The sequence below is a fragment of the Zerene cesonia genome, chromosome 19 (assembly GCF_012273895.1).
Source record: "Zerene cesonia ecotype Mississippi chromosome 19, Zerene_cesonia_1.1, whole genome shotgun sequence".
NCBI classification, from domain to species: Eukaryota; Metazoa; Arthropoda; class Insecta; order Lepidoptera; family Pieridae; genus Zerene; species Zerene cesonia.
In genome coordinates this window covers 10194660-10205301 of record NC_052120.1, presented here as the reverse complement: position 1 = coordinate 10205301, position 10642 = coordinate 10194660, and the positions used below count along the sequence as shown (strand labels likewise).

The 10642-nt window shown below is 36.4% G+C and overlaps 1 protein-coding gene across 8 annotated transcripts in view; it reads left to right on the top strand.

Moving 5' to 3' along the window:
- LOC119834493 (embryonic polarity protein dorsal) overlaps positions 1–10642 on the top strand; it is a 35890-nt gene that overhangs the window by 18389 nt on the left and 6859 nt on the right. For all 8 annotated transcript variants that reach the window (XM_038358876.1, XM_038358875.1, XM_038358878.1 and 5 more), the window contains 4 exons: positions 2238–2390; positions 3092–3273; positions 10011–10243; positions 10480–10635. In XM_038358876.1, the coding sequence (XP_038214804.1) occupies positions 2238–2390; positions 3092–3273; positions 10011–10243; positions 10480–10635 (724 nt within the window). The remainder of the gene's footprint in view (positions 1–2237; positions 2391–3091; positions 3274–10010; positions 10244–10479; positions 10636–10642) is intronic.

Genomic DNA, 10642 nt, shown 5'->3' with positions numbered 1-10642 from the left:
TTTTTTTTTTTTTTTGTTAGTTGGAAAATGCCGATAAATGCGATAGAGTTGTAATTAGAATACCTTAATCGGGGTTTTGTGTGTTTTTAGTATGATGTTAAATACTATGTAAATATATATTAGAGGTAACGGTCTGTGACGTTTTCACACCGTTTTAGGCGGGGAATGGAAATTTGTCTCGGTCGTTAAACTACTTTTTCTATTGATGATGATGATGCTGATGAAATTTTAGGGATATTTCATCGATGGCGTTTAAGTTCAGTACTTCTCAATAAGAATAATTTAATAAAAGAGCTACCCAAACCTACGAAAAGATAAAAAAGACAGTTGGACTAAATTTTTATTACATATTATAAATACAATGTATGGTGTTAATAAATATTATACTAACTTACTCACCAGTTGGATATTTTATTGCTAGGTAAGTCCTGGTAGAGATCGCTGCTTTGCTATATTTCTTGTTTAGGTTAATTTTCGCATTTACATTTTGTATCCAATGAAATAAATCCATACATACAGTAAAACAGTTTCATAACATTACATAAAGTCGCAACGTTTAATATATTTGTATGGATTTAACGAGATGCCGCGCAAATGATTTGATTTGACAATTTGTGTAATGATTCGCAATTCTCCATTGTTTTCCTCAATACATGCAAATGGTAATACAAATTCAACCTTATATCCTTTGCCATAAGGTCTGGTTAGTTATGACCGGTGTACATGCGGGCCGCTAGCTTTACGCTTTTCACGTAAATATTGTTATGGGTTTTTTTTTTTAGATTTCATCAGTAATCCTTTGCATAATATCTAAGTACCATAGTGTTGCTATTTATGACTTGTCTAGGTAAATATTAAATATTTACTTTATAATAAAAGTCGGTCGTTTGAGACCACATTTCAGTTCGGAATTGTGACAAACTGATAATGGTGTTAACAACGCGATAATTTTGAAGAAGTTCAGTTGCTTGTTTATGTTGCAATAGGATCTTTTTTTCTTCAGAGATCTCTATTCGTCTGTGGTTGATAATAGGACAAGTACACTCGATGTAGTTGACCGCGGTTGAATAAGGTTGATTGCAGTTTTCTGAACTTCGCGGATGACCGGATACCTACAGAATATAGTTTTTTCTGGGTTAGGAGACTGTTCTTATAAGGTAGTTTATATAGTACCACACCCCCACAGAAAACCGGTGTGAAATACTAGCATGCTGCTGTGTTTCGTACGGTGAGTGAAGGAGGCCCCGTTTCCTTTACCTCACCCTTTTCAGTCCATTCCTTCTTTCCAGTGTTCAATCTTTTCCTTATCCTTAATTTTCCCCTTAAAAGCGGGTAACGCAAAGGCACAAAAACCATTTTTTTTATAATGGAGATATCTTGCATAGATACCCACGGCCCCCGGGGATGGAGCCGTGGGTTATGTCGGATTCTTACCGACCAACACCCCATTGTGTTTCGTCAAGCCGTTTAAGTGAAGGGGCCACGGGAGCTGGTTAAAATTCATCCGCGACCACCCAACGACACACGAACGAGGCGAAACGTTACCTACAATTATTATTATTAGAAAGAATTGATTTTTATGCATGTAAACTCAACTGATGATTTCATTGTTTTTAATATAATATCCTGCGTCACATAGAAACTTCAACTCTAGATACTATTATTTAAAGGTTTGATTTTCAAGCGACTTCTGAAAAAGTGAAGGTTATCGTTTCGACTGCATTTTTCTTTGTATCTGTTACCTTTTAACTTTTTACTGCGTGAACTGATTTTTATGATTCTGTTTTTTATTTGAACGTTGGTGCCTCCCATGTGGTCCTATTAGACTAATTCTGACGATTTGAAGGCCACTAGTTTTTTGTTAAAAATAACTATTTGTATGTTGAATGGATATATAAACAGTCATTTACAAGTATGAAGCTACATCATCGCCGTAACATTTGTGCCTTCTAAATTCTAATATAGTTTAGTATCTACACTTAATATTATAAAGATGATTTTTTTATGTATTTTTGTATTTTTTATGATTATCTTTTGTATTTTTGTATGATTGTAAGATCAAAAAAAAAAACTTTCACCATTAGAAATTGCAACCTCACTGAGTGACGTAGGCTATAAATGTACCACGCGCGAAGCCGGGGCGAAAAGCCAGTATTTAATATAACTTGTAACAATAACATTAAACAATGGGCAAGGAATGCGTTCATCACAAGCAATGGTCACTACTTGGTTCACAGGTTTCGCTACGAGTGCGAGGGCCGATCGGCCGGCTCGATCCCCGGCGTGAACAGCACGCCCGAGAGGAAGACCTACCCGACCATAGAGATATGCGGCCACCGGGGGCCCGCGGTAGTCGTGGTGTCGTGCGTCACCAGGGAGGAGCCTTTCAAGTGAGTGGGGTTGGAATGGGAGCTGTTGGAGTCAGGGTTTCTCCACTGGTCCTTGTATCATGTGAATCTGTATCAATACTTTTGGTCGAGCTTTTGAGTTAGAGGAGAAGATCATGAGCCGATGCGTAGAATGTAAAATATCCTCTGCACTATGCGTAAGATGACAGTAGTGCCAACTTTAACAAAAAAAAGAAATAAAATAAACGCTTTATATAATAAAAATTAAGTTTAAGGAATATTGCGTGTCTTTCACTTAGCTTTTGTTGATCAGTTGTTGATGCTAAGATATTTTATAAGCATTGTTCATTAGACATAACACTGATTCAAACACTTTCGTAACATTAGTAAAACAACTGACAGATAAGATAGATTTTATTTTTTATGGTTTGAGTACGGTTAAATTCGATAAACAGATAGACAGATACATATATTTATGTATGACACACACAACACAATGTACACCGAGTATGCTATGTGATATGCCGACTTATTATATACAAGTCGTTGTGCAGGCCACTTCTGCACAGTCCCGTCCACATAACAACACACAATACGAAACGAAACGACACGAAACACAAACACACACACGCGCACGCGCGCGCACACACACACACACATATGACGTTGACATATACACACCCAGTCGACACATCACCCACACAGCCATAAGCGAGAGATATATGTGCGATGTCGGTGCGCAGGCCGCACCCGCACAACCTGGTGGGGCGCGAGCGGTGCGACAAGGGCGTGTGCACGGTGCGCACGAGCGTGGGCGACGACAGCCGCGTGTCGTTCAGCAACCTCGGCATTCAGTGCGTCAAGCGGAAGGACATCGCCGACGCGCTCAAGACGCGCGAGCAGCTGCGCGTCGACCCCTTCAAGAGTGAGTCCTGCTTCTGTTCTACGCTTTGCTCTACAGTACTGTGTGTGTTGCCTGTTCTACAGTTTGCCCTAGAGTACTGTGAGTATTGCCTGTTCTGTACTTTGCTATAGAGTACAGTGAGTGTTGTCTATTGTACACTTTGCTGTAGAGTACTGTGTTTTGCTTTCAGGTGACCCTTGCGTAAGGAGCATAGTTTGTTTTAACTGTTGAGACGTGTAACCCTTACAATGTAGGTAGTTTTCCTAGGGTTGGCGCACACGGGCCTCCGGCTACAGCTACAAGACGCCTCCACAGACATATTATCTGTAGATTCCATACATTTTATATGAACTCGCCACACACGGTTCACGTTGCAAATTGTTCCCTACAATTCGTTTCTTGTGGCGGCGTTCGTAGCTGGCGCGTGGGGTCCATGTGCGATGACCCTAAATTCCCCTCGTACACCTGTGCATATCCAAGAGTATTAAATTTTTTAAGAGTATCTATGAGTTTAATCCAAATAAAATTTCCTACGACCCCTTCGTAAAGTGTATGAGTACAATTTGTTTTAACTTCAGTTACCCTTGGAGAGATCTGGCCTAATAAGGACTGAAAATTTTAATTTTAAAAACTAAAATGACGAATAACAAAATCACTTGTCACATAGCTATATTTAATGTGATAAATAACGATTAGGAAGTCTTTTTCGTTACATATATATAACAGTTAGTTGTCTATTTTAATAATTAAACATTATATTAAAAAAATCACACTCACTTTAACACCATCAAACAAGTGAGTGCATTGAGTGATAATGTAAATAATAACATTATTCAGTCCCTTTTGACCCCGTTAAGCGTGATAAGGTTTTCTCTCAGTTAACTCTCTCTCAGTTATGCAGTGATTCTCAACCTTTTTTTGTTGCGGCACATATTAAAGGATTTCAAAATTTGGCGGCACACAACGAAGAAGAAAAATTAAAAATAGAAAAAGTAAAAAATTATTTACTAACTATAACACACTGCTTAAATAGTTTGGTTAGATTGTTTTTTTTTTTAATAGATAGATAGAAGAGTAGGTTTTATATGTGCAATAACATAGAAAATAGTGTGTGTGTGTGTGGGGGGGTTTACTCCGAATGTAACGTGTGCGAAGTCGCGGGCAAAAACAAGTGCACACTATAACCGTGTACATATTTAATAGCGAAAAACAAACGAATGGAAAATAATAAATAATAACGCCAAGAAATCGGTCATGTTTCGAGGCAAATCGATAAACTAAATCACTTTATTAGCCGTTTAATAACGCGATACAAAGCAGAGCTCTATTGTTGGGTTTTACGGCGACTGTTATATATTTAGGATCAACAAAGGCTGGTACCACATTTTACTCGTAAGGGTGCTTGCACATTGGGCTTATAAAAGATTCTTCGTAGTCTTTTTCACTCGTCGGTTATAATAAATTATGAGCCATAATCATCCTTATCCAGAGATCTCTTTTCCTAGGCCGAGATGTCCAGAAACAATTGAGTAAATTTTCTAAATAGATAACAAAGATTCCCCTTATGTTTCTTACATACAGTATTTAGAATCATATAACTAATTAGCTTGTGTAATCTCAAAATATCTCTATGATAAGATACCTATATTTATTCAAAATGAAAAATGCTCTCAATTCAATTTCAAATTCAAAAATCAATTCACTTCTATACTATTCTAGAACATATGTAAATTGCTTTCACCTCACATATATCATAATTCAGACCCAACACCCAAATCCTACTAATATTATAAATGCGAAAGTTTGTAAGGATGTGTGTGTGTTTGTAGTTCTTTCACGCAAAAACTACTGAACCGATTGCAATGAAATTTGGTACGTAGATAGCTGGACAACTGGAATAACATATATGCAACTTTTTATCCCGATATTCCTACGGGATACGGACTTACGCGGGTGAAACCGCGAGGCGCAGCAAGTATATCATAATTCACACCCAACACCCAAATATTTCCATACAGACCAGTGTATTAATAGTAAATCATAACATTAAATCGTTTAGCCGCAAACGATTCAGGCGAGGCCAGTGATGCTGAGTGATTCACTGATCGAACTGGATGTGACGCTCATAGTGGCTCGTTTCATGGGTGGTAACAGTTAAATAAATATGGATTAAAAACAAAAAACACGCTTCGCTACATAGCATAAATCAAAGTCGCTGGCGCCTTTGTGTCTGTGTGCTTAGATCTTTAAAAATACGCAACAGATTTTGATGTTTTTTTTTTAATAGATAGAGTTATTCAAGAGGAAGGTTTATATGTATATAGCATGTATTATGTCACCCGTGCGAAACCGGGGCGGGTCGCTAGTTAATGATAAGTCTAAATTGCTCTCACTTGCTCTGATACACAGTTTACGTAAGGTAATTATTTAATCCCATCCCATCAGAACAATGTGATAATCTGATGAAATTATTGCACTGTCACCTATCCTTGATAAATGTGCAAAGTTTGAATTGAATCTGTGGGTTAAAATCGAGTCTAAAGGAGTACATGCAAACTGTATATACATGTTTGTATAAACATACAAAGCTGTTAATAAAAAGAGAAATGTAAGAACAAATTTCTGAATACATTTTGTCTTTTCACAGAAAAACTTAACTTTTTTCAATATTGTAATTCGACAAATAATTCAAATTGGATGATTCATCGTAAATGTCTCCCGAGTCCTTCTGAATCTGTAATATATTGCAGTTCCTATAATTATATTGTATACGTAGTGTCTGCGATTGCTTCCTTTGTTTTTATAGCGAGATAAAACATATTTAGTTTCAACGTCAGAAATAACAATTATTGATTAATTTTATAGAACTTTCTCAGCATCGGAATTCTTTGGACTACCCACTTATTATTTACAATTAAAAACACAAGAATATTCAAAACCCTTGTATAATATTTGGATGCTTGCTTACGTTTCGGATAATGTAAATAAATAACAATGACATGATAATTTTTGATATTTATTAAAATAACTAGCTGCGCCCCGCGGTTTCACCCGCGTAAGTCCGTTCCCGTAGGAATATCGGGATAAAACGTTGCCTATATGTTATTCCAGTTGTCCAACTATCTACGTAGCAAATTTCATTGCAATCGGCTCAGTAGTTTTTGCGTGAAGGAGCAACATACACACACATCATTACAAACTTTCGCATTTATAATATTAGTTTAGTAGGAAGGATAGTAGGATAGGATGATGCAGGTCCAATTGAATTTTTGATATACAGACATGCCGGTTTCCTCACGATGTTTTCCTTCACCCTATCGAGCATTGGTGATGTTATTCACATGAGCAGATAAATTGCAAAAATCTATTTGTTTCCTGCACGCTCGCCTGGTCTCGAACCCCGACTTATCGATTTTGAAGTCCGAGGTTCTCACCACTGAGCCACCACTAGGTAGTAGTATAATCGGGACTATATAAATACTATAATTATATAAAGCTGATGAGTTTGTCTGAACGTGGCAATCTCAAGAACTACTGGAGTGATTTTGAAAATTATTTCACCGTTGCATACACGTGATCCTAGTGCGCTATAGGCTATCACCCGTATATATATATGGGTGAAGCTGGATTGGATCCCTATTTAATATCAAAGAAAATCATAAACCGATCCGAACCCCACGAAACGTATCGCGTTCGCGCTTTAAAAATAGCGCGCACCAGAAATACACCTAACCCGGTCACCTTAACTATTGTTTAAATTTAACCGACGGTTGGTGGATGGGCGATTAATTAACGATCGAATTCTTTGATGTCGTTAATGGGTTAATATGCGATAAACATTGCGGAAAGCTTTCTAGTATTTATGAGAATTTAGCGACTGAAGAATTTTTTACGGAGACGAAAGAAGATTTATTCAATTGACAGCTCCTTAATAGGTATATTAATATATATTATATTCTATATATTAATATATATTCTATTCTGATATTTCTGTGATCTCTAATTGGCGAAAGTTTCGGAACATAAGAGTAAATCGCTTTTAATCAATATAAGTGTATTACAATTCAGTATAATGCAATATGTATTACGCTAGTAATTTTAACTTAATGGTTATTAAGATTATAAATGCGACAATAATTTTATCGTCGATCGTTACTTAATTTATTTTTATTAATTAATAATAAACTCATAATATTAATTAATAACCCAGAGAATTTGAGGTATTCTAAATTTCATTAGTTGACAATTTACTAGCGAAGCTTGTGCGCATATAGCTATAGATCTTAGCTTGAATTAAAGCAGTGTCATTCACCTATAGATTTAAGTGCATATTTAAATATATTTCATTTAGTAATGTAAAGAAAAAAAAAACTTTTAATACATTAAAAAAATATCATTTGAAGTGATAATTCTAGAATATTAAAAAAAAACAATGTGACATAAAGTTATCGTAACATAATGATTTTTAAATATTATCATACTGAGATGCAGCATGTTTGTGTAATAGGCTAATCTTGGGGATTGTTGACCTTATTCGGATAACAACGTGAAATCCCATTGTTTTTCGGGGAGATGTATAACATACTAGCTGCGCCCCGTGGTTTCACCCGCGTAAGTCCGTATCCCGTAGGAATATCGGGATAAAAAGTTGCCTGTATGTTATTCCAGTTGTCCAGCTATCTACGTACGAAATCTCATTGCAATCGGTTCACTAGTTTTTGCGTGAAAGAGCAACAAGCACACACATCCTTACAAATTTTTGCATTTATAATATTAGTAGGATTAGTAGGACTAGTAGGATACGTTGTATGTATATGATGATGTTGTCTATTGTCTTGGCAAATGGCAGTTCATTGTAATGTTACATTGTGGGTTTCTTAGAGGAAGAAATTATTTTTTTTCATGTGTAGTGACAGTTGAAGCTCAGGTTTGTGGGGTCGCCACCGGTGTCGCGCGGCCATATAAAAGGGGTTTTACAATTTTTCTCATGAACTATCATGTAGAATAGAATATTAAAAAAAAAAAATAATGTGGCACCTTAATGTAATTATAATATGTATTATACACAAATTTCAGAAAATGTTAAACATTTCTTCATTTCATTCTAATTGTCCAACGACTTGTAAAATCGCTTATACTAACTTAATAACACATTGGTTATCCAACCCATTAAGAAATTCTGTGCTGATTATAATAGGATAAATAACATATAGAAACAATGGAAAATGGAATCTGCAGAGGCCCATACTCCGTAAAAAATATCACTTTATACAACTTGGCACAGTTTTCTGTCTGAATAAAAATAAATATTCGCTCGTTACCGGCACAGTTTAGTTTTTCTTATTGTATCAGTAACGTGGAGTTTCTTTTTGTTATTATATAATAATCAAAATGATCATTCTACTGCCATTGATTAGTAATATTTTTAATTGTATAAGAAATTTGTGTCATGAATCTTTTGAGCGTCGGCTGGAAAAGGGCGTGGTTTTTCCAAGATTTGCAATAGGTTTAGTATTTTTGTAGTTTATTATTTTGTTTATATTAAAGGGTAAAATTGTGTGTTCAACATATGTTATGTATTAAGGTCTCCTGTATCCTGCTCTCGAAGACGCGAGATATAATATGTAGTAGCGTAGATTTGGTAGTCAAGAAAACTGCCGTGCATTGCGGGTTTGGCAAAGTGCCTAGAGAAACTTAGAATTATAGAAATAATCTCGAATATTATTATGGTCTACCTCTGTGCAAGATTTTATTAACATTCGTTTAACTATGTTGCCGTGATGTGCTGACAAATGCAACAAATATACAGTCGTTGCTACGACTAGAGTTTTTGTCAATAAATATAAATCCAGCTATTACCAATTTAAAACACTTCATATTTGGCTAAATTTAAAAATATTTTACACGATAAAGAGGTTTATTTTGTTATGTCACTAGTCACAATTGAGAGATCAGGATAAGCGATAACTTACATAGGATGGGATCTTTAAAAATATTAGTAAGGAGTGGAAAACTTCCAAGATTAATATATTTTTTCAGTTAACACCTTTTTTACACAATTGAATGGACGATCTTTAATTCACTTAAGAGATGATGTCAAGCAATTGAGCTGTCAATTATCTCAAAATTTCAATCGGCAACGTATAAGTAGTTAATAATAAGATGGCCATTGTAACAAGCTGTTTGCAAATAAAAACATTTGATTGATTTATCGATTGCTAGGTAATCACATTAAAAAATATACTCGCTTCCTCAATTCAACATGGAGACACGCGGATTATGATTCGAATTGTGTGCTTACGTATAAATGAATGATTGTATTCGCTTGATACATTGTGTAAAAAGTTATTGTGAGAAAAATATGAATGTACTAAAAAAATCTAAGAAAACACAAGTTTAGAAATTAAACTTTATTAACGGATTTTAAACGCGATTTATTTGAATAAATCGCGTTTAAAATCATAATGCTAGAGTTTATACTAAATGTATAATACTCGCGTAAAATCAAACCATAAAAGTTGTCCATCTGAGTAGGATACGGAAAAGGAAAGCCGGTACTCTTATGACGATGTCATCAGAATATTCCGTCTTCCTTCCGTCCATTCAATTTCAATGTATGAAAGTAATAATAAATGAATACTTAGAAAATAAATGTCATTTTTCAATTCATCACCAATAATCTTCTAGAACAATATGAAATCCAATCTGCGTCACCAATTTTTTGGGAAATGGTCGATTGTCACAGTGTCTGTTCACAGCTGGCTTCGGGCACCGCAACCAGCCGCAGAGCATCGACCTGAACGCGGTCCGGCTCTGCTTCCAGGTGTTCATACAGGACGAGAGGACCGGCAAGGTCCGCCACTCGCTGCCGCCGGTCGTGTCGGACATCATATACGACAAGAAGGCGATGAGCGACCTGGTCATCATGCGCATGAGCCAGTGCTCCGCTACGCCGCGGGGCGGCACCGAGATCTTCCTGCTGTGTGAGAAGGTGGGTCATTGAAATATTGTTACGTTTTTTTTTTACCCAGATAGGATAAATCGTAGGTGTAGGAGGAGTTGGAAGTACATGTACAGAAACTATTTTGAAATTTTTACTGTGATTAATTGTTTTTTTTTTTTAATTTAGTTAGATCCAAATTTAAAATAAGGAAAGGCCGTGCACCCACTATTTCACTGTATTATTACGATAGGTATATATAATCGAAGCGATCGGTATGTCTGCAGGTGGTCCGCGAGGACATAGCGGTGGTGTTCTTCCAGAAGGAAGGCGACGCCGTGGTGTGGGAGGAGAGCGCGAACATTGTGCTGGTGCACAAGCAGGTCGCCATCGCCTTCCACGCGCCGCCCTACCAGAACCCGCACGCAACGCACAACGTGCAGGTACGCG